This window comes from Accipiter gentilis, chromosome 15 (genome assembly GCF_929443795.1).
Source record: "Accipiter gentilis chromosome 15, bAccGen1.1, whole genome shotgun sequence".
Classification (NCBI taxonomy): domain Eukaryota; kingdom Metazoa; phylum Chordata; class Aves; order Accipitriformes; family Accipitridae; genus Astur; species Astur gentilis.
In genome coordinates, this window is record NC_064894.1 from 6,135,203 (window position 1) to 6,160,294 (window position 25,092).

Genomic DNA, 25,092 nt, shown 5'->3' on the forward strand with positions numbered 1-25,092 from the left:
GGAAGCTGTGTTCTAGTTCTAACAGCAGCCACCTCCTTATACTAATAAAGTAATTGAGAGGCCGTATGTATTCAGACTGTAAAGAAAACATCATCAATGAAGACATATGTGATACTGCATTTGCCTCCCCTTCCTGCTCATATAAATATCTCAGACATTACACAGATACCTGTGGAGCAGTTGTTTTGTTAGAGCACTTTCAGGCTGTGCCCACTTCAGAATCTTCATACGTAGAAAGGGACAAATGACTGCCTGAGGATGTAATTTCCATGTTTTCCATGTTTTCTTGGCTCTGCCAAGAGGGCTTTCCATGAGTTGATAGTGCATGCAGGGAGGTTTGCACAGACTAGCTGGGAAGAGGTGGCACGGGTGGGAGAGGCACATTGTCTGCTGGAATGATCATGCCAGTGCATTGCTCCGCTAGTGCTTACCCCAGGAGGGAGGACAGGAGAATCGCTTAAAGACTAAATTCTGGCCTTGCTTTCATTTATCTGTCAAAACCAGTTTTGGACTTAAGATAGGTGCTACTTTTTGGGTGACTTAGCTTGAGGAGCAGAGGGGACACTGAGAGCCAGCACAGGGATGGGATGCTTCTTGCTGCCAAGTTCCTGTCCCCCGAGACTCTTTTTGTGCTTCCAAGTGTTTGAGGAGTTTAGCAATTTAAGCTAAATTCAGCACTCCTCAGGATAGGTCTCTGACCTGAGATTCCCAACGTACAAGTGCAGTTGTCCTTGGCTCACTGCGTATTCATGGAGACAGCTACTTAGAGAGAAGTATTTAGCGTGTTTAAAGTAGGAGTGACTTTTTGAAGTCTCATTTAGCTAGTATTTTATATATGTTGAGTAATCCTCTGAAGGTAGTTATCTCCTTCCGTTCATTATGTAAAGATCCTAGAGAAACTATGTTCCTGAGACAACTCCACTTAAGTGCCTAAGGTTAGAAAGGTTGAAACTGTGCAGTACTGGGTCATAGATTTCCAACTTGATGCCAGGACTAGTGCAAGCATAGCTTGGAGACAGCCATTTACCTATTTTAAGTTCTCATGCCCTCGAATTCTTGGGGAGGGGCAAGTTTTGGGATCCAAACCGAAATCTAGCCCCAGATTTCATAGTTGGCTGCTATAGCAGACACAGAACATGTGCTTTGAACATCCTGATCATAACTCCACCACAGAATTTGGAGCCTGATCTGGATTTTGCAGCTAAGGCCCCTTTGAGAATGGAATCATGATTCTTGTTTCTTTCACTCAGCTTGGCGGAGATGGGACAGAAAGAGGAATAGTTTTCTGATTCAAACTGTATGAAAATATATACTTGGCCTCTCATCCTCAAATTTGAGAAGTAGAACAGATGTTGAGATTATTATTTAACTATAATCACCCACATGCGCTGTTCAGTACTTCACCCTCGTTGGGATGTTTAGATTGCGCTTAGAGTTCCATATGGCTGAAACATGTTAATCAGTACCATACAGAGAAGCAAATAAAAGAAATGCATGAAAACTGTAATGGGGAAATAAATAAGTGACATCTGCGTGCTTAATGTCAGTTACTGCTTTGCATCTTCTTTTTGACTTCTACTACACAAAGTGTTGTTAATTTTACCCTGTCTTATTTTATTGTAATACACCAGAATAGTCCTGAGTGTAAAACTTTAGTATTGCAAGAGCTTTAGCAAAAAGCAAAACAAAAAAGACAAGGAAAATAGGTACATAGGGAAAACCTTGACTAAGAACTAACCAAAATTCTCCATCAGAATTTCTCTAATGTCTAATATCTAAAGAAGTTTTTGACACTGAAGTCTTTCAGCAAACACCTTTCAAAGTTTTAAAAGGAAAACATTGGAATATTTGCTAGCTAGAAAGAAAGCTGAGGGGGTTTTGGATCTGAAACTTGAAACACTTGGAAGAATTTTTTTAATGAAAACCAAATTAAAACCATTTTTAGTTGACATTTCAATAATAAAGGATATCATGCTTCAGCCATTCTTATTGTACAGATGTTCATAAACAGTGAAATTTTGATCCCATTCAGCTTGATGAGAGCTTACCACTGACTTCTTAGAGCCAAGACTTCATCCAAAACCCTCTGTTCACAGAGAAAAGTAACTGCTTGCTGGTGTATTTCTACAGTTTTTCTTTTAATTAAGAAAAAATGTATTTTTAGAAATATAACTCAAGAACTTATGCCAAGATTAATCTTAGAAAATAACACATCATTCTAAGGTGTTGGTGAATTACAGAATTTGGGAGAGTTAGTTATTTTGTATTCCAATTGACATGGAGATGGGGCAACTGACAGATTCTTCATCATCCATTACTTGTGCACTCAAAACAGTTCACAGTTACCTTGATGAGATCCAGGACAGATCACAGCTTCCAAACTTGCCAGGTGATAGACCCTTAGTCCCAATGCAGGTGCCTCTGTTGGAACTTGCCCTGTCAAAGCTATCAGCAGCTCCCATCTGAATGGCTCTGCTGAGTTCCCACAAAGGTGCAAACGACCAGCAGCATCTTTGGCTTCTGCTTCAGCCCTGCAGTAATACATTTTGTTAACTGTAGAGTACACATACTCCGTCATCTGAATTTAAAAGGGATCAGAAGACAAGTTGTATAGTTATTTTCTTGCTAGTATCTGTTTGTAGGGGTTCACTGCTGATTTTGTTTTGCAGCTAGAAGCTTTTCAACCTTTCTTCATTTTCCTGAACCTTCCATACTCTGTCATCAGAGGAGAGCAGTTCATTTTGGAAGTGAACATCTTTAATTATTTGAAAGAAGAAGCTGAGGTAAAAGAAGAGTATCTTTGTACTTGAATGTTACTAGGCACTGCAGGGTTTTCATCACTGGTGGAGACCACGTCTTTCTCTTGTGAGAATGTTAATATTTTCCTCAGTAGGCAGACCATAAACCTATTTCTCTATACACAAAAAAGGTAGCAGCTTATGAAAGCAGTTTTTCCAAAGTAACACTTTGTATTGCAAATGTTACTGTATTTACAGGTTACTGTGATCCTGGATATGAATGATGCTTTTGAAATTATTCTAACATCCAATGAAATAAATGCTACAGAAAATCAACAGTCTATATCTGTACCAAGTGAAGATGGCAAAACTGTTCAATTCCCAATCAAGCCGAAACAGCTAGGAGAGATTCCCATCAAAGTGACAGCAATATCATCTGCTGCTTCTGATGCTACCATCCAGAAAGTTTTAGTAAAGGTAAACAGTCTGCAGCTTGGATTGTTCCTGAAATAAATTGTTCCCTAAAATAAACGGGGTGCAGCAAAAAGGCAAACCCAATTACTTGTCTGCTTCTTGCTCTGTAAGGCTGGTTTCAGGTGAGGTGGCTTTAAGTAGAAAACACTTCTTTTAAAATAATTTCTCCTTTAAAATTCTTTAGATCCCCTTCCAGGAATGAACACATAGATCTGTTCTACAGCAAATAGTGTATCAAGTGCTTCTGAAAGGAACGTGAAACCTATCTGTGCATCAGTGAACCCCTGGTGCTACAGCTAGCTTAATAATCTATGGAGTGTGGACTAAATAATGGTGTTATGGATAAGTGTAATCAATTTTGCCATACACCTGCCTTTAGTTTTTAGTTCAAAGCCTGTTTTCTATGCACATTTTTGTATTTTGCTAGTGGTGGAAATTTAGCCACCAGACTTTCTGATAAACCAGAAACTGGTAAGACTTACCTAACTTTGGGTGTCTAAGTCTGATTCATATTAGGCTCCGTTTCAGTGGAAGGTGGTAGACATTTGTATATCTCACCCTAAAATAAATGCTTAAGATCATAGATCAGAGAATGGTTGAGGTTGGAAGGGAGTAGTCCGACCTTCCTGCTTAGGGCCAGATCAATTGCAGCAGGATGCTCAGAACCATGTACAGTCAGGTTTTTAATATCCCCAAAGGAGAGACTTCACAGCCTCTCTGGGTGGCTTATTCCAGTGGCTGAACACCCTCACAGTTAAAAAAGTATTTTTTTATTTTTAAAAGGAAATCCCTGTATTTCAATTTGTGTGCATTGCCTCCTATTCTGCTCTTGGGCACCATTGCGAAGAACCTAGCTCCATGTTCTTTGCACCCTCCCTTCAGGTATTTATACACATTGATGAAATCCCCCTGAGCCTTCTCTTCTCCAGGCTGAATGGGGCCAGCTCTCTCAGCCTCTCCTTAGACCACTTAAAACCGCTGTCTTGCAGGGTTGTGAGCTGTTTTCAGGTGGAGCCACTTAGTGCCCTTTCTGCTGAAGTTCAGTTGTTGTGCAGAAGAGAATAACAGCCCGTCAGACTAAGGTGTAGGCTGAGGAGAGAAACTCATTTATTTTCTCTGCTTCAAGGACATTTTTTCTCAAGGGATTTTGCATGCATGAGGAAATGAAACCTTTACGGTCACGTAACCAACTTCACTTTAAGTCCTCCTTGTATGTCAGGCTGTAGGGTTGCAGACAGCACAGAAGGTATCACCTCCGGCCTCGGTGTGTGCTTGGCCACGGAGCTCCATGCGTGGTATGGAGCTCACTGGAATCAGAGATGCTCTCATTGACTTTGCGGGTGTATTTTTGTAATTGATGCATGGTCTTGAGAAGCAAATAGCGGAGGTAGGTCTTCACAAGAAAAATATTTCTGTGTTAGTTTGGATGGGCCAGTAGCTCAGGTTCTTGATGTGTTAGCAAGCAGCACAAAATACCTGACTGTTTTAGATCCCTTAGTACAGTAAACACACAACTCCTGTCCTAAAAGCAACAAACTGTTGGAGATTACAAATATCCTGTCTTTATTTTGGTAGGCTGAAGGATTGGAACAGACATATTCTCAGACAGTTCTTTTGGATTTGACTGGGAATAAACCACAAGCAGTGTCAAAAACTTTGGATTTCACTTTTCCTTCTGATGTTGTAAGGGGCAGTGAAAGAGTGCAGGTCACTGCTGTTGGTAAGGATTATCTTATTCTGTTTCCATCTTTATCATTTACTGATCAGTTATATGTATTTTTTTTAAATAGTTTTTTGCCTGCTGGGCTTTTGTTGAACTCAGTATCTAAGATATATGTGTCCATAATCCAGCTGCTGGCATCTTCTGCACTGCAGGCATAGGTGACTTTTAAAGAACAGAGCAGTTGCCAGTAGTAACTAGAAGTAGTAAACTCTGTCAAGTAGAGCAGGGAGGTTGGTGTGTAATAACCTGAGCTATCCTAGCAGGATTTGCCAGAGCTTCTTTCAGAGCCCCTGCTGAAGGACCCTTACAAGATTTTGCCCAGTATGGCTGTTGCTTTATACATTTTTAGGGAACTGCATTAATTTTTATTTAATTGTTATATTAATGGATTAAATCATTAATTCAAAATAATTTACCATCATGCATTAGACTGAGGATAAGAAGACCTTATGGAGGGTGTTATTCCTTTGATTTATTTAATTTATGATATTATGGTATTGACTATCCATTTTCAGAGTTAGAGAGGGAGTCAGATTTTAATAAGGAATGCCCTGCAAAGTTTGCTAGTATCTTGTTTTAATTCTGCTTGTCTGCAGAATAAAACCTAAAAACCTGACTGATTGTTGTTTCTTGTGACACCTAGGCTTTGATAACTGTGGGTGAGAGAGTAAATACAAGAAGTTCCAAATACGTACCATTACTGAAACATTTTCCTGGATTAAATAGCTTTTTGCCTTTTTTTTTTTTTTTTTTTTTTTTTTTTTTTTTTTAATCATGGCTGTTTGAAATTACTCTGTGGTTGGAAAGGTCTGTGGGGAGATGGGTCAGTGGACACAAAGCTGATCAGCAGATGAAGTGTCTGTTCTTCCTGGTTAGTGACGTTTAGTACAAACGTTCCTAATATGTCACATTTTCTCCCAGTTTAGATGATACCACCCTTTATGTGTGAGGTATACATTTATTTGCAATAAGCTTTAATTTATTTTCATTAAATTTTATCTTTCAGGTGATTTACTTGGGCCTTCTATCAATGGTTTGTCGTCATTGATTAAGATGCCTTATGGCTGCGGTGAACAGAATATGATCAATTTTGCTCCAAATGTTTATGTTTTGCAATACCTGACTAAAACCAGGCAGCTGAGAGAGGATATTAAATCAAAAGCTGTATCATTTATGAGGAAAGGTCTGTATGCTTAAAAGAAAGATGTTAGATTTTTAAGAACCCTTACTAGTAAAAAGATGTCTGTGGCTCTGCATTTACTGTGTGAAATACTGCTCTGTTGGTGTCATGAGAACTGGAAGAAAAGCCCATCTTCTCTTTCTTTTCTTCTTTCTTCTGGGCTGACAGAATTAAAGAGCAAACGATTTTGTTTACAAGGGTAAGTTTGCTCAGAAAAAAACCCGTTGTTTTGTACAGTTACTTTTTTTTCAGATGAAAAATGCATTTTAGAAGGTAATTCATATGGATTTCCTAGGTGGTTGTTATTTCTCCTTTGATAAAACCATATGTGAGCAAACATTTCTGACCTCTTCTTGTGGCACAGAGGCTGACAATTAGACAGTGGGCAGAGTGAACCGTATTCACCCCACGTGTGTATCTGTCTTCAGTGACACCATCCCCATCCTGCCATGTCCTTGTAGAGCTCAAGGAGTGGCGTTTGCTCTGGTGGCTGGCTTTTGCACACCCAAGTTTCAGATTTGGCAGGAAATGAACTCTCTGCTGGAAATCAAAAGCGGGAAAATTTTAGTTGGAAATCGTATATTTTAATCGGGAAATACTCCAGGGCATCACAAAGTGTGGAGAGCACAGTTGCACTATGCTTCTCTGCACCTTTTGGATCAGCCAGTGTCGAAGTGCAATGTACCACACTTGCCACGTGTCAGTCTGCATGCTGAGAGCCTGGGTCTTGGAGAGGAATGAGGCCATCCTCATGTGAGCTACACCCCTCCTAACGCACCATGATGACATTTCCAAATTTTGTTTACTCTCTGTAAGTCTTTGGTGGTTTTTTTTTTTAAGTTGTTGACATTTCCCTTGGAAAAGACACAGGTCAAAATAAATTTTCCTTTCATCAAGATCCCAATTTTCTGTCAAAAGCAGTTAAATGATTTTTTTAAACCCTTCCTACTACATGGTTTGGTTGAAAAGTAAGGTGGGGAGGAAGAGGTGTGTAAACACCTGTAAACAGCTACTCTGAAGTTTGTAAGCAATCTACCACTCTTTGAAGCCTGAGATTTTGCTACCATAATTTTCTGAAGATTTCCAGTAACAGATTTATTAAAGTTACTTCAAAGCAAGTAAAAATTATAGGATTAAATGTCACTTACATACAAAGCATCGTGATACTCAACTTGTTCCTGGGGCTTTGAATTTAGGCATGTTTTTGACACTATAGTAGCAAAACCAGTAAGTATGCTGAAATATTTGTAACCTTAAGATGGAAGAGAACCCCAATCTAAAAAATATTTTGTTTTTTTTGCTTTATTTTAACAATCGATTTCAGTTGTGGCACTGATTTTTTTAAAATGTACTCTTGAAGTTGAAATTTATCTTTAGTTTGAGATGTAACTTTTATAAGCTCAGTTTTTGAAAGGATTGTCATGAAGTTTAATTTAAAACAGACTATTTCACGTGTCATAAGTCACTAAATATTTGAAAAAGCAGCCTCATAATCTGAAGTAAATATAATTAATTTTAAGGCTAAATGCTTGTGAGAAGAAAGGATCATATAGCTAGCAGAGACTGCTATATGATCTTTCTTTTAGCAGTTTTTATTTACCTAGATCAAAGGCAAAGCAAAAGAAAAGTTGCCTTTTAAAAAAATTCCTTCAGTTGTGGGAATGACAGATCCCATCTTGAAATCACTTCTTCAAAAATAAAAAAAATCCTGGTTGATCTGAAAACTTTGGTGCTAGACCCAAAGCAAGCAACGAGTTTGAGCAGTATTTCCAAGCTGTTTGAAATGTGAGACCCTTTAGTCCTTCGCATATTTCTGAAGTCCTTTCCATCCTGATGCGCTCCTCTTTCAGCCTTGCTCAGCAAGCCTCCGACATCTCTTGGGTTCGAGCCAGTCCTCTGGGAGTACTAGTGTACATCTTCGTAATGGGATCCTTCTTTTCCTTGCCTTTCCACTTGTATGTGTTGACATTTGAAGTATCGTTTTTCATGTCTGATTGAGTGTCCGTTGGAACGAACACGGTGCTTCACAGCCCCCAGGTCTTCTGTTCCAGCATTTCTGCAGGCTTCCCTGTGTTAGATACGCTTGTGTTTGGAGAATTTTGCGTGACTGCACCAGGGTTGGCGCTGAGAAGAAAGGAAGCAGACTGTAGGAAAGAGCTGAGTGATCGCTCTGTCCTCTCTCTGGTTCTGCTCATCTTTCTGATCCCTCCCAGTCTTAACAAATTCTGAGATGAACTTATCCCTGTATAAGGACTGCTCAGCAGTCTTTGTTAAGCAGGCTGTTGGTCTTAGTTTAGTGCTTTTACACTGCCGGCGGGGTGGTGATTATAATACTTAAATATGCTGTATATTGCCTGTTCTGCAAAAAAGCAGAAGACCTCAGTCTTCAGGCCTTCAGTCAGATAGTTTTGAAGAGGAAGTGATCTATTTGTATATATACATATATTTGTGTTTCTCATAGCACATTATTTTGAGGCTTAAACTTTGACAGTGACTTTTGCTTTCCTTGGTGAGCAATGCCACTCATTCCTTCTTTTTTCCTCCTGCTCAAGAGTGCTTGACTCCTCAAGATCCTTAACTGAGGTGACAGATTGTCTGTATGGGAAAGATTCACCAGTTTTAATCATGTAATTAACCACTGTTGTTGTGCTAAATACATTACAAACCCCCTATATTTAAGTGGAAATTGTAATTTCAAACTCTTCTAAAGAGACAAAAACTAAACCTGATGCTACTGGGACTAGAATTTATATGGGAAGGTGCGCTGGTATATACTGTAGCAGTTCACATTCACATCTTTGTATCTCATCTATTATAGAGAGACCCTGACTGGGTTTTCATCTTAGGCTTAGATTTGAGGGACTAGGCCATTTGTTCCTCAGTAATTAAGGCTGTGGTTCATTCACTATGTATCTATATTCAGGGTAGTACGTAAGCGGGCGATTAATCCTTTGTCAGTGAAAGCAAGGAACACTTTGCAGGGGAGAGAGTTGTAGTTGGATGGACCTCATGGGACATATTTCTAAATTCATTCGTGTAAGACTTAATGGTGGTTGCCTGAGGGTTTTCCTTCTGCCTGGCTGATTCAGTATTGTGTCTGTATCTGTCAGGTGTTGGATTAATGAATATACTTTCTTAATTATAATAGCCAAAATAGTAAAGCCAAGGAAAAAAGGCAAGGTGGGGGAAAAGAAGAGAAGATGTCTTGTGAAATGCTGTAAATATATACGATTATTGTTCTGGTTACACAAATGGCAAGCAAAATGTAAGGGAAAGAAGGCTTTAGATATCAGCAACTACAGTGAGTAGCATATCATAGGAAGCTCTTAATTTTTAACATTAACGAACCTTGGTTCTTCACTTAAGTCAGCTATTGAGTAAGGATGCTGCTGATGGTCGTGAGCAGCTAGTGAGCCCTTGGGGCCCTTTTATTATTGATGTTCAGCAGTCAGGAGAAAGCTGCACTTGTTCTGGACACTGAAAAATCTTTCAGTACCTTTTAAATGGATCCTTCTCAGGATTTCAGGATCTTCAGGTCTTTTGAAATATCTCTCTTGTTTTAGAACAACCTATTCCAGCACACTTTTCCTGATAGCTAGTCGTTTGATTTGACAGGCAAGCTGCTGAAAAGGTCTGGTTTTGTAGCTTTGCTGTAGCCTTGCTCTTCCAGCTGGAAAATACTTCATTTTTGCTTGTCCTTCCATCTGCTGGGAAGATAGAGTCTTTCTGAGGTGCACAACTCTAGCTCCCCAAAGCGACAAAGCACTGAACTATAGCTGCTTCTCTGTTCTGCACTCGCTGTTGTGCTCCTGGAGCCACCCAGTTACGCGGGAGTGTGTGTCTCTGCGCCACGCTGTCGTGTTTGGGTGGCAGATGAGTGACAGCAGAGTCATCGTCTGCATGGTTTTGTGAGTTCCTACATATTTGGGAGATTTTTTTATGAAATATGAGCTCAAGTTCTTCCCTTTTCAGCCTTAGAAAGGTTTGCTTCGTATCAGCAGACAGTTGGTGCTGGAACTTGTATGAGAGGAAAATGTTCAATACCTGTGTCTTCTTTTCCACTTCAGGCTACCAGAGAGAGCTGCTTTTCCAGAGGGATGATGGCTCTTTTAGTGCCTTTGGAAATGAAGATCCCTCTGGGAGCACATGGTAAGTAGTTCTGCCAGATTCACTGTGGAATTTGCGTATTTTAGATGTTTTCCCTGCGACTAAAAATTTTTTGTGAAGATGGTAAAAATTTCCAGCTATATTAGCCTTCTGCCTGGTTTCCATTAGGTGTTTAGGCCAACTCTAAGGTCATTCTGCTGGATAACATGCTCTCAAAGCCATTACTAGGGCAAGGCTTTTTAATTTTGCAAGAGATGAATGATGGATTATTTTAGCTAGGGGAATAGCTTGGTCTGAAAGTTGTTCTGTTGCTTTCCTCAAAGGAATGAAGAATAATAATGAAATGGCTTATTCTTGCAGTTGACTGAAAGCATTTAGGGCTCTGTGATCATCATTGCTTCAAACAGATTTTCAGTTCTCTCCATACTGGAGGCTGAAGACTGACTGAGGCATTTCCTAGGGGGTGAACAGAGTTACTGGTGGTAAAAATTTGTCCTACTTACTTCTCTCACACCTCCTTTTTTTTGAGACTGTAAATACAGCTGAAAAAGCCTTTCCAGTGCTGAATTTCACCCTGAGAAGCATAGGGAGCATAGTAGCAGAAGCTAGACAGATAACAGAGGCAAGTTCCAGCACTTTGTTCCGCTAACCCATGTTCATATACTTATGTATTTCAGTACATGTGGATAACTTTAAATAGAACCGTCTCAGTTACCGTGCCACTGACTGAGTCACTCCTTCTGGAGTCAGTGAGCATCTTTCATTACCATCAGCAGGATTTGCCTTAGACTCAGTATTGATGGATTGGAAAATGAAGATAATTCATCTGTACTGGCAACTCTTGTACTTAAATAGTGCAGTCACAGGTTACATGAATGCATGTTTGGCAAAGAAGGGAGTCAAAGCAGAACTTGGGATTATTCCTAATGAAACAACAAAGGTTGTTTCAATGATATCAGTACAGGGATAATCGTGATAATTAACATCACACTCATAACTGCATTACTTTGTAAACTATGATTTTTGCCACTTTAGCCTAGCAGCAGAAGACGGGAGAGCAACATTTGAATAAAGATATACATGTGCTGGCAGACTTGGAGTCTATATGCTGTATTTATTTTTGAAACATAACAGCTGCAAAAGGGTTGATCTTTAGGAACAAGGACATAGCTTCATTTTTTGGTGGATTAAGCTTAGTCTGCTTGCTTGTCTGGGTGAGGCATGTATTTTCCTCTGTGCTTGGGAGGTGTGTGTAGAACACCTTATGCATCACAGTATTCTTACATCGTCTTAAACAGAAGAAGTTGTAATACATTGCTAATTTCGTCATATTTGATTAACCTTTTCCCCAAGGTTATCCGCTTTTGTATTAAGATGTTTCCTTCAAGCTCGTCCATTCATAGATATTGACCAAGATGTACTCATGGATACAGCTAAATGGATTGTTCGGCATCAGAAATTAAATGGAGAATTTCATGAGCCTGGGAAAGTGTTACACAGTGATCTTCAAGGAGGCACCAATAATCCAGTCACTCTCACAGCTTACATCATGTCATCCCTCCTAGGGTTACCAGATAAACAGGTACTGGCATTCATAAATAGAATTCATAGTTACTGGGACACTTCATAAATTGTCATAGTACCTGGCAAACACTTGGTAGTTTAAGGAAATAGCGGGACATCTGAACAGAGACTAAATTTAACCTGATTTTGTTAAATTTCCCTTATCTACCCGAGACAATACAAAGTTGTGCTTTTAGCCCCTTCCATTTTATGTGCCTTTGCAAAATCTAAAGGCAGTTGCTTTTAGCAAGAATATTGTCATGGCTTTAGTCCAAGAACTTGCAAAGAAGTTTATGGGGGGAACTATCCTTAGAGATGTTAAGTCATTCCAATTGATTTCATTGAGATTACTCATGTTCATAAAAGACAGTGCCAGATCAAAAGGCTTGCCTGAGAGTTTGTGCCTGTGACTCTGAAAGAGATTTTCAGTATTTCTTGACTGTTGTTTGGTGATAGTAATGGTTTTGTACAATTTTTTTTTTTAAATTATATTTCAATATATATTTTATTCACTGTACATTCTTCAATATGATCTTAATTTCCAGCACGCTTATGTCATCAAGAGTGCTACAAACTTTCTAGAAGATAAATTAGAAGAAGGCATTTCAGATAATTACACCTTGGCACTTGTGACATATGCATTGTCCTGGGCAAAAAGTGCAAAAGCAAAGGAAGCACTGAATATACTGAACCAGAGAGCAGAACACCAAGGTATTGCACAACTATCTTACACATTTGTAGAGATGGATTTTTGTCAAACCATTTAAAAATACCTGTCATGTATCTACAGCTGCATATAGAATGAGAGATGAAGGGAATCCTTCTTCTGAATTCAAATCTGTTCTGAGGGTGATACAGAGAATAAACTAAGAACTTCCAAGACAGCCTTAATGAAAAGTGTCCATAAATGAATGAGAATTCACAACAAAGCTAGGCCTCCCAGTCTCAATTACTGTGTTCCGTGATGCTGTTGAAGAACATTACTTGTCAGTTTTCCCATGTTATTGTGTGCACTTATAGGATCAGCCTGGTTAAAGAGATGGATGCGGTTAGCTATTCCAAACTGGTTTGGATAGATCGGGGGGAGGGGCGCAATTAGTTAAAATCGCTATGGGAATGAAGAGTTGAAGGATTGGACTTTCTGTAAGACAATACAGAGTTGCATTTTCTGTAGGGACCCATCGTCTCATTATGTTTAACCTCTTCTGAGTTCAGCAAGACTGAATTTTGTTCCCTGTTTTGGGGAAAGAACAGACCATACTGAGTATAAGAAATGGAAGGGTTTGGCTCAAAATAGTAACTGTACCCCTGAAAAATCCAAAGGAATTAGTGTTGTAGCCTGGAAATGGAGCCTCTTGGGTGTCCCTCTGTGTTCACTGAGTTAGGTCTTTCAGACAGTCACTTTTGGGAAGGGAAGAAGTCACTTTTTTGGAAGGCTTCACTCAAGGATGAGCCTAGTGAGCAGCCATGCTGCCTGAGGTGCCTCCTCTAGTCCTGAAGAGAAAGGAGCACCCAGCAACGAGGTGGCCTTTTGACAAGGGCTCCCTTATGAGAGCACTTTGGGCTGACAACAAAAGTACCACTGAAATCAATGGGAGTGACTATTTGGATTCCAGCTTTTTTTGTATCTAGATTCAGCCACTGCTGAGGAAGCACTTAAGTCGGTCCTTTACAGGACGCGTGCCTAAACTTTAACACAATTTTCCAGAACCTTGCTAGATCCCATATGTAAGCATTAATTAAGAGATTTTCCTTAAGTCTTTCCCAGAAGTCCGAAGACTTCAGTCTGTGGTTCTGAGGTTACTATTGGTTCCTTTTGCAGGAGATTTTCGTTTCTGGGTAACACCTGCTTCTGAAATTTCTGATTCATGGCAGCCACGGTCCATCGATATTGAACTTGCAGCATATGCTCTGCTCTCGCACTTTCATCAAGACAGATTAGTAGAGGGAATCCCTATTATGAAATGGTTAAGTCAGCAAAGAAATCACCTTGGGGGATTTTCATCTACTCAGGTAATACCTTGTCTCAAGGGCCTTTGTTATACTTTCTAAATAAGCACTGTATATCTAAAAAAAAAAAAAAAAAAAAAAAGGACCATTTGTTTTTTTACATAATAATTACTGAATTTTGTTTTGCTGTAACAGCCTTGGTTACATGCAAGCTTGCATTCTTTGCAATATTGGCATCTTAAATATGGACTACCAGTTTTAGTATTTTGGCAAGTATAATAAAAAACAGAATTAGAGGGTCACCTTGATCATATAAAATATTAATAACAAAAGATCTTAAATTAAGAAGAAGAGGTGATGCCCATGGAAAAATAATTAATCATATTTTCCAAGCAAGCGTGATAAATATCTGTGCTTACTTTCTTTCCGAGGAGAGAAACCTCTTCCTATTCTTTCCATGTGTGGGTCCTCAAACTCCTGAAAGGCTAGTAACTGAGACAAAAAAGGGGAGTAGGTTTTAAAGAAACAGCCTAACCTAGTGCCTCTGTTGGCAGTTGCTCTTAACTCAATAATGTACTTTTTCCTCATTATTGTGTAGATTTTTGATGGGCCATGAAATTTGGAAGATCTTCATTATCTCCAGGAGGTTTCCATGTTATTGAAACCACATCTTGTAAGCTGTGCTGGCATCCAGAAAATGTATATAGTACTTTGGATTGCATTAGTTGAAACTAGCCTTTAAATTAACTACAAATGCTGGTCACAGTAAAATGTCACATTTCATCATACTGCTTGGTACCAAGCTGTACAGGCTATCCTTCATTATTTTCAAATGTTTGTTGGTATTAATCTGGGATATATTAGTTCTACTAAATAAAATGCAATTTAAGAACCCGCCTGGTTCCCCTGAGGTTCTAGTATTCTCCTAATGTGTTAATTCTTGCTTATTATTTGAAGAGGCTGATTGCAGCACTAAATGAGTTGAACAAGCTTTTCGCTATTTTCCAGAAACCATTTTTACTTGAAAGTTTGCAAATCCAGCAGTGTACCATTTACCCCTGAGGATAAAGTTAAGAAATGAATTTAATCCTTTTGTTCTTCCATAGTCTAAACTGTTTTGATTTCAGAATTACTCCAATGTCTCTCTAGATGCCTTTTTAATTTGTGGAAATGACCCCATACTTTTTGTTTACTTCTAAGATTGCTTTAAAAAATTTTTTTTGGAGTGTTTCCTTCCATGAGTTTATTACATTAGAAACTTAATATATTATTACACAATAAGGAGGAAAGTAATCAGTTGCACGTGCGATGCTTTGTAATTTAGTCTATGATAACTAAACGCAATTTATATATGTGGTATAGTTTACTATGAATTTGCAGACAGTATATTTTGCTTTATAATGCTTTTAATGTTTGGGCATAAAATGTACGTATTTCATATATACAGGAATACAATTCATACAAAAAATAGCATATATATGAATGTAGATTTAGATGGTGGGGAAGAGTAACAAATTCTGCAAAGCCTGTGTTGCTGGGCAAGAGCAGCCTGTAAGTCTGGCTTGAGACCATATTCCCTAACTTTTCAGGTTGTGTATTGGACACAGCATTGCCCTACTGAGCCGTGCAGCTTGCGCTTCAGCTGTGAATGTTTCCTGGTGAAAAGCCTTGGGTATGCCTTCTGCTGTAGAGCGTGCCAAGGGGAACGTTTGTCTTCTCTGTAGGTGGTTCTTTGCCCTCTTGTTTTTCACCTGTGTTTCTGAGAGTCGCTTGAGCCTAGGATGTGGAAGAGCTCTGAAGTCACCTGCAGCAATGGCAGATAGCTTTTCTAGACCTCTTGAACTCTCTCTGAATTTAGGGCGAGAAATGTAAATGTGAGAAATGTAGTTGTGAGGACTTGGAAAAGGTGCTTCAAGGTATTCCTTGGTTTCCCCAACTTTTGTAAGGGCAGGCATATTTCTGCTTTCTAATGATTAAAATCCAATTCTCTAACAAGACCTTGTAGCTCCTTAGGTCTAAAAGATAGATCAGATATATAGATGTGATAGGTCACTGTAGTTTCATTCACTTCAGTGTGAAAGAAGTGGTGTAAGTTTGGGCTTCCAAGCTGTAGATCTTCATCAGAAACTGCCATACACTGGAGGTTTTCAAGATGCGTTTGGACAGGGTGTTAAAAAATCTCAGCTAGGGTCCCTTCCCCACGAAAGTTTGGACCAGATGATCTTTCGAGGTCCCTTCCAACCTGGGCTGTTCTATGATTCTATATGAGTGGTCTGAGTAAGGGCAGAGTCATTCAGATGCTTTGTCACTGTCTTCTGCAAAGGAGTGATTGAAGACATTCTTTCAGGGTAAATATCAGCCTCCTACTGAAAAAGTCTGCCACTTACTCCAGACTAATAAATCTTCCTGTAGCCCATTAGTTGCATCTATTCTGTTACACCACATTAAGCACTGGAGTTGGGATCCCAGCCGTAGCGGTTCACTGTACCAGCAACTTTGGCACTGTTGCTAATCAGCTGATCTTCCTGGATTTTAAATAATCAGTGAAGCAGGTCATCTCACACAAGGACGTGGCACAGGAAGGAGAGTGGTTTTGAATAATTTAGAGTGAATAGGCAGCATGTGCTGGTACCTTAAAGCATGGCACAGTCACCATGTCGTAGTTAATGAGCTTCTGTTACGTTAGAATTTTTTTTACTAGAAGTGACCTGAGAATGAATAAAACGCCTCTCTATGTCAATCCTGCAAGGCCAATTCCTTCACTCTCTGGTTAAAAATAGGTGCAAAATTAACTACACGAACAGCAAAAATCCCTGAGAAGCATTAGAGACATATAATTGATTACTGTATATTGATGTTAAAATCCTCATTCACTAACCTGTGCTGGACCAAATGTTCAGAAACTGTCTCTGTGTGCAAAACCTGGAGAACTAATCCTGCAGTCATACACAAAGATAAACAAAAGAGAATTTTAGTTATATATATGATAATGTGTTTATAAGCATATTCTGCAGTGGTTAAACAATTGCACAAAACCTTTTGGTCAAGTAGAGGGTATAAAAACTGGGCCGAACCCCTTTGAAATGATTGCCAGGGGTCTGATAAAAGCTCATTCCAGGCTTTTTTTTAATAGATGTTAGTAGTTTTTCAGACCTATAAGTTCTGCTTTGTTGATCAAGGTACCCTGCATAGCTCCTGTGCAGTACTGGATATTTAATGCATAGTCACTAAATAAATCTAGAAAGTAGCAGTATCATTACTTTCCTCATTGGCTCTCTCTTCACCATCTGTGAGATGCATGGTTCTGACTGTTGTGTCTACCGGCGTGTCGGGTCTTCCGCATACCTTGCACAAGAGCAAAACTTCCTTAGCTGGCTCCCGCCTCATTCTCCATTGCATGTCAAAGTAGCTAACTTCTTGTCCTCTGTTGCCATCCCTCTTCTGTGCTGGGATCCTTCATGCCAGTGCAATCCCAACGGAGGTGTGGAGGTGGCTGCGTGAAGATTCCAGCATAACGAACAAATGAGACAATGCAGAGACCGTGAGCTCCCCGAGGCACAGCTTATACACAGGTAGTTCACTGCACAGGCTTTAATACAGAAGGATTTGTTTCTCTCGACAGGACACGGTGGTGGCTCTGCAAGCCTTGAGTCTATTCGCAACTCTCACTACTGCGAGCAAAACAGAAATGGATGTAACAGTGACAGCACCTTCTTTGAAAATGCCAGAAACATTTTCAATTGATACTCAAAACCGCTTTCTGCTTCAGACCAAGGAGGTACTGTAAAAACTGAGGAATACTTTCGTAAAGTCTGCTGACTGAAAGTACTTTGAAAATACTGTTTTACTCATCTTTCTTTCAGATTGCCCCTGCACAACCAATGACAATTACAGTGGCAGCAGAGGGAACAGGATTTGCTGTCTTTCAGGTATGCTATGCAGTTATTCTTGCTAAAGATATGCTCTCTATAAGGAAGATATATTTTGGAAGCTTTGTAAAACATGTTAACAAGAACAATCTTCTGAAATGTCAAAGCACTTTACTAATTGAAGAATGCTGTGAACCAAATATTGTGTGAATGGACATATTCATATGATTGTTTATGTCTGATGGCCCGGCCTTTTAAGTACTGCTGGATGATTGACAGTTTTGGGGCGCTTCCATGGGCCAGAGCCATATCAAAGCAGCCCTGTCCTCCTGCAGAAATGCAGTGTCCGTTTGCAAGACAAAGAACTGCCATGGTACGTTGGCAGGCACAAAGGTCGGAGTAAAATAGGCGTGTGGACCAGGCAGAAATGCCTCATTGGGAACCTGTGGTAAACCATGGTGAGGCACAGATCAATTCAGAACAAGATGACACTGCTAGTTATTAAGAGTTGTTTTCCTTTTATTGAAGTAGAATACAACAGTAGTGCAAAAGCTAAAACTAAAAGAGTATTGCGGCCAAGTTCTCCAGCAATTTTTACGCTGTTCTGAAATAGCATGAAAGGCAGAGTCAAAGGATCCTGCAAACTGCTGACAGTAAGAGTTGCTTAGCATCAGCCGAAAGTGGGGGCATGGCAAAGAGTGGAAGGATGCACAGTGATCTTCTCTCTGCCTGTCCTGTGGAAGACTGTGTTTCGGTGGTATAAATTCAAACATCTTTACTTATATTTAAACAAATTAAGCTGGGATCAGTGCATACTGTATTTAGAACTAGCAAATCATAAATAGCCTTTTCAGCTGCTTGCTCTTCCGCCATAACAGAGATTATGTTCTGAAGAAATTCTGCCTCCAAGATTTTCCCTAACCCTATGAGAAATATCATATGAGAAGAAGTCAGTATTGGATCTGATTTTATATGCCCACTAATGGGTCTCTCTTCCCTGCTGTCCTGTCCATGATAGTAGCTTAGAACCACACAGGTGAAAGAGAAGACCTTTGAAAAGCTACAGATAAAATAGAAATATTCGTCTCTGAGCGTGAGAGACTCATTTTACTGGAAGTATATAAATAAACTCATAATTGCTGAGTGTATTGCAAAACCAGACAAAGTTCCTGCTAGACTCCTTATAGTCGTACTTGGGAAAACTGAACTTAGGCTGCTTTTAATCGTCTTGAAGTTTTATGCCAGGTCAGATTCCATCACAAGCTCCTTCCAACCTGACCTTCACTTCAGTGTTCTTATGCATCTGGTAAACAAAAAAGCATGGTGATGGTTGGTAAATATGCTTTTTGAAAAAAGACCTTCACAGAAACTTTCACAGCAGCCTATCAGCAGTGAACAGCAGCTAGAGATACACCTCATTCGTTTAGCACCGGTCTGCAAAACCCACAGTGCCATAAATTATGACTTGTGTTTATTAATTCCCAGAAGTGCAAATGAAGTTTACAGCAAAGTTCAAAAGTTTCAGAGGATAATTTAGACTCAGACCTGCAGCCCAAGAGAGGAATGAACATCTCAGCAGGACTGCATTCACACATCTGCGGTTTCAGTGTGTGTGTGTGTATGTGGAATGTAACAAAGCGGGCCTCCAGAACAGTTAAGGCTACTTAACCTTAATCGTTGTTGAGAAACACTCCCTGATATTAAGTCAACTAATTTGTCAGGCGAGCCGATCAAAAACTTTTCAGCAAATTGTTTCTTGCTGGAAGACGCTGATTTGTTGAAATGAATGCCTTTTGTGGAAGCACATTGGTTCCAGTAAGATTTTTGCCAGCAGGAAAATTTCTCATCCAAACCAGCATGTCTGGTGAAGACTGAGCAGAAGTCTTCCACCCAGAAGAGCCAGTAGTTGACTCCATGGTTAGAGGGCTCCTTGGAGGTGTATTAAGACCATGGTTTAAGTTCCCCGTTTGTTGTACGAACATGCAAATGTGCTCCTAAATAACTGGTGTTCAAGAACCAATGCCAGATTACCTTCTTCATTTAGGTCTCTGTGCCGTTGCCTTTTTTCCTGCAGCTTTGAGTCAGAGATGCTGTGACTTGATTCAAAATATCGTACTTAACACACTGGAGTAGCTTCTCCGAAACCTTTTCTTTGCTGGGATCAGTTCTTTCTTTCTGCTTCCTTTGGCAGGTCTGGTATTGTAAAAGAAAAAGCACTGATGCCATTTGAATGAGATTTCTCTTTTTCCCAGACACAAACTAGATCTGGGTCATATTTAATAAATCAGATAGCATATGACATTGCGATCACATTTCTTCAGCTGGGTTTCATTGTCTTAGGCCCGCCAAAGTACAGTGGTGAGATTCACTGTTCTGGGATTTGACTTTCTGGCCAAATGTAGCATGTCAAAACAGTAATTCATTTAAATATCACAAAACACAAGATTCGGTCCGTTAATGGAAAAGGCTGCTTTCCCAACAGAATGGATTCTTAGAAAAAAAACCCATTTTTTTTTTGTGAAATCTCACTGTCTGTGTGTGCAAGTTGGCAGTGCATTCACTCTTGACCCTGCAGGATCTCATAAAATTTATTTATTTTGGTTAGTAGAATTGCAAAAGCAGACATTTACTTGTAGCTTTGTGGTCCTGTTGTCAACAAAGTCTCCTAGCTCATCCCTTCATTTTGTGGGCACGTACTATGGCACTGAGAAATGGGCTTGGCAAATGCCTCACAAATTTGGTGTGGCCCGTGCCTTCTGGAAGGAAGGAGAGTGCCACTGATATTCACGACTAGCAAAGAGGAGAGGGTGGGCAGGCTCAAGGAGGATGGGTATGGGCAAAGTGGATAGGCGAACAAGATCTCCTGGTCATGTATAGAAAGGGAGTGAGAAAAAACTGAGAATCACTTGTTACTCGTTATTGAAAAGCACTGACTGTTTTTTCCACTTGGTGTATTTTCACTAGACTTAGGCAAGGGACTGAATGTTATTCAGTGTGGTGGTACTGAAAAACGTACACTGAAATGCACACATATTTCTCCATTACAGTTTGAGTGAATCTTAAGTAGTCAGAAAGGGACAGAGAAATATTGGAGATGATTTCATTGAATTCATGCCCTCAGTCAAGCACATTTGTGCTGCTAGTTAAAGAACAAAAAGGATGGGGAAAGAGACATTGATTAGGGCATTATAAAGGAGTCATGTTTTTTGAAAGGTAGTACAGCTGATTGGGTCAGATACTGTTACAAGCATCTCTCATGCAGAAGATTAGCTTTTAGTTTTCTGTTCTTGGGCCTCTCACCACAACTAGTTGCAGTATGGCAAGACTGGAGCAGTTCTGCCTTTAGCTTTGGCAGCTGCTTCTTTAAAAGGGTTAAGAAGAAATGCAGTTGCACGTTTTGTTGATTTAATGCTGGTTTCTGTATAATAGCCTTCTGTCCCCAAAGTAAAAGTGTATAAAGAAGGAGGCTTTAATTAAACTCTGTGTTGTGAAAAAGATTTTTCCTTCATTGTCATGAGAAATCGGGAAAGGAAAGTCAGACCGTAACAGCGATAACTGATTCCATGAAAATCCTAGTTGATTGACCTGTTCAGTATGTGGTTTCAGACATCCTGCATTGGCAGTAAGTTCCCATTCATTAGCTTTTTCTGGCCAAAGTTAAAACAGCTTTGTTTCTGTGATGACAGATTGTTGAGGCACCGCCAGCTTGTCTTTACCAAACTTTCTGCATGCCTTTAGCTGGCAGGCTTTCTAGATTGGCTTCATCCTTGGTACTGCCTTCTCCTGTGGAGCAGTTGTACAAGATAAATCTTCGCTGTTGCACCACGGTTGTCCTGAGCGCCTGTACAGAATTGGCTCTGTACTCGCACAGCATGCTAAATTCAGCAATGCGGGGCAGGGCAACGGCAAGCTTGTGTGTGGATTGAAAGAAAGAGCATAGCTTTCATATAAAGGAGTGAGAGATGTAGCAGCAAAAGCAAAAATCAGAAATTAAAGACTCCTCTGTTTGCACAGACTTGCTAGCCCATAACTGACTTGCTAACCTATAACTTGGACAAGCCCTTGTCATAGCTTTATATTTGGACTGACAGTTTTCCCTTTGCTGCCAGAAGCTGTTGTAAAGGGACTGTGATTTTCCAGAAGCACTCTTCATTCCCTTTTCCTTAGCCAAGCAAAATGCATGTTGGGGTCTTGCAAGGGGAGTTATTTGAGCCACTTTCTGATTATTTTTCTACCAAAATCAAAGAATCTGATCCTTTCCCTGCCCTGCCATGGGTTTTATCTTGATGACTAAGGGAACAGTTAATGATTATTAGTTTGTATGTGAAAACTGTACGCAAACTTAGTGTTCTGTTGTTGGTGAAAATCACTATTTTGCCAAATAATGTCAACTACTCTTTGATAGTATATATTTCCTTAGTTTCTTATATTGGATTTTGTCATTCTAGGGTTTTGAAACTTGAGCTTCTGATTCATCCCACTGAGGACTCTTGTCCTCTGTCAGAGGTGGTGTCCCATCTGTGCCACAGCAAAGGGATGCTGCAGTTACCTTCAACATCGCATGGGATGTTAATCAGTCTGAAGCACCTTAGAATGTTTTCTCAAAGTTAAATTTCATTTTTGCTGTCTTTTATTGGGTATAAGTACACGAGTATGCTAGAGCAGATGTGCTGGGGCAACTGATATAGTTCATTATCCTGTATCCCATAGTGGCCAGTAGAGAGAGGATGACCAATGAAGGCTACTAGAACAGGACAAGCATGAAGTGATATCTGACTGCTATAGCCTCTTGCCCTTCACCAATTTGCAACACAGCGTCTTCCCAATCCACAGGTCATCTCTGTGTGCTCTCTCTGGCTTGGTGGATATTTTCTTGATAGATTTTTTTTTTTCTTCCATAAATATGTAACTTTTAAAATATGTCTAAACTTTTAACAACCACATCTTCTTGCAGCAAGTAGTTCTGCAGCTAATGGTGTATTGCATGAAGAAGCACTAACTCTTTCTCCTCTTGAATCTGCTCCCCTAGTTCTTATATTTGGAGAGAAGGCATGAGAGGGACTGTGTTGGGTCAGAGCAAAGCTCAGTCTAGCCTGGTGTTCTGTTTTCCACAACAGCCAGAGGTGGATGCTCAGGAGAGAGTATAAGGAGATAAATACACATAATATATTACCTGACTGTTTTCCACCTCTTACCATGTATTATTTGAGACCTTCAGCTGGAGATAGTTTCTGTCGGCTTAGAAAATTTTGGTTCCATGACATTGTCTATTTTGCCCTTGAACGCTTATACAGTTTAGTATCTGCAGCATCTTGTGGGAAGGAATTCCACAATTTAATCTTGCATTGCATGAAAAACTGTTTCCTATTCATCTTTCCAATGCAAGTCATTCTTCTGTAGACCTTTACTGTGTCCTTCTTCCAACTTACCTGTTTATGGCTGAATTTTCATCTATTTTACCATTTCTTTAATGGTAAACAGATCTGTTAGTAGTCAGTTCAAACCCCATTATTGTGTACATAAAAATTTTTTCATTCTGCAACTCTTTGCAGTAATCCTAGTCTTTGCTACCTCAAATAAATTAGCAAACTTTATCACATCAGGATTCACCCTGTTTTCTACATCATGTACATACATGTTTAATGGTGGTCACCCAGCACAGATTCCATTAGGACTCCACTCCTTTCACGTATGAACGTTCATTCCCACCCGCTATTTGTGTCTTTTAACAGCCCTTTATCCCTTGGCAGCTGCTTTTGTTCTGGTACCTTTTGCTAGTAATCTTCCTAACCACCTACATACTAATGTAACACCCAGGTAGTTTATACTAGACAGCTCTGTTGTCCATGGTTTTTTCATTTGATTCAGGTAGCTGGTGGGTTTATAGCAACAGCCTGTTCTCCAACATGTCATATTTACTCATTTGTCCACTAATTTGACTCTTTATTATAGTTTCGACTGTGTTTTCCGGTACAGATAAGTTACAGATACCGAATTTACTTGATATCCACAGTTTTCTAGACCCTCAGTACTCTTAAAAATTGCCGTCACATTTGTCATCCTCCAGTCTGGTACTAAGGCAGTCTTTACCTCATCAAGTTCAGTTCTGTAGGCAGTACAGCCTGGTTTTCGACTGTGTGATTTTCTGTCATGGCTGATAACGTGAGAGTACTCATTGGTTGCCCAATTCCAGCTCCAGCATTTCTGCTTTGGCTGTTGGCATTGATAATTTTATAGGATATTGAGATAATCAGGCTATCTCCGAATTATTCAGACCTCTTTTAAGGGCTTCTGGTTTTATCACTCTTCTACCACTGTTTCAAGCATCTGATACCTGTCTACACCAGAAGAATTGGAAACTCTTCAAACCGTGCCTAACAGATGGGCTTATTTTATATTAATGTTACTGTCCTGCACTGGACATCCCGTCATACTTTCTTACTTGGCTCGCTTGGCAGAGCTAAGAGCAGAAAGGGTGAGAGCTCTGTCCTTGAGGCAGACTGAAGACTGTATCTTTGTCTTTGCACAGATGAACCAGATGATGACACTACTTAACTGAAAGAAAACGGTGTTGTTCTGAGCTTGGAGTAACATGCTGTTCCTCATCTGTTTTGAGTGTATGAATGCTGTGAAATGAAGACTGAAGACAAATTCTGTACATACGCTATATATTTGCTCTTGCTCTGCTTTCATATACAGCTTGTCTCTTTTAACCCAGACGGTGTCGGTCTCTCAAGTTTGCCTTTATTCGTCCCATTTCACGCTGTCAGGAAGAAGCTGCACACATTATAAACCAGCAGACAGCAGCTAGGGAGAAAATTGCTGGTTGTCCTAGAGCTCCCTTGTGTTTGCCTCAGTTGTGTCCTGCTAATTTCATTGGTTCTGCTGCATTACGGAGTGTTCAGAAAGGATATTTCTTTCAGAGAATTCCTGTGAATCTCATGTGTGCAACTGTCAGATACAAGGCAGTGTATCCTGTCTTGTGAGCACTCTGACATTATACTGTTAGAAACTTAGTGTTTTAACCACAAAGATTTGATTTACATATCATCTAATGTCTCTATTTGCAATCCACAGCTCAATGTTATTTACAACACAAAACACACCGATCAGAGGCTCCGATCTGTCCAAAAACAAGAAGCCTTTGACTTGTATGTTGATGTAAAGGATGACAAAGATGATAAAAACCATTTGACCTTGAATGTGTGCACGAGGTAGGTAATTCAATTGGCGCATCTCATACACCTCTTTGTCTCTACAGCTTTCAAATTATTTCCAATGAGCTAAATTATCCATTTGTTTGTTTGGATTTACTAATGTATTGGATATAAACATATAACTAAAGAGAATAAAAGAATTACTTTGTAAAAATGGCAGTAGTTAAGCTAAGATGCAATTCATAAGTCAATAAATAGAGTGATAGATCTTTTGTGCCAAATTGTTGCTGGCCAGGTGATATTTTTTTACTGGTATGTATAAAGATGGTGG

At 39.7% G+C, this 25,092-nt stretch overlaps 1 protein-coding gene across 1 annotated transcript in view; it reads left to right on the forward strand.

Moving 5' to 3' along the window:
- Positions 1-25,092, forward strand: part of CD109 (CD109 molecule) — an 83,445-nt gene that overhangs the window by 45,935 nt on the left and 12,418 nt on the right. The window contains exons 20-30 of the mRNA XM_049818149.1: positions 2,670-2,783; positions 2,997-3,215; positions 4,788-4,932; positions 5,942-6,118; positions 10,183-10,264; positions 11,576-11,804; positions 12,331-12,496; positions 13,608-13,798; positions 17,358-17,513; positions 17,599-17,664; positions 24,682-24,818. Of these exons, the coding sequence (XP_049674106.1) occupies positions 2,670-2,783; positions 2,997-3,215; positions 4,788-4,932; positions 5,942-6,118; positions 10,183-10,264; positions 11,576-11,804; positions 12,331-12,496; positions 13,608-13,798; positions 17,358-17,513; positions 17,599-17,664; positions 24,682-24,818 (1,682 nt within the window). The remainder of the gene's footprint in view (positions 1-2,669; positions 2,784-2,996; positions 3,216-4,787; positions 4,933-5,941; positions 6,119-10,182; positions 10,265-11,575; positions 11,805-12,330; positions 12,497-13,607; positions 13,799-17,357; positions 17,514-17,598; positions 17,665-24,681; positions 24,819-25,092) is intronic.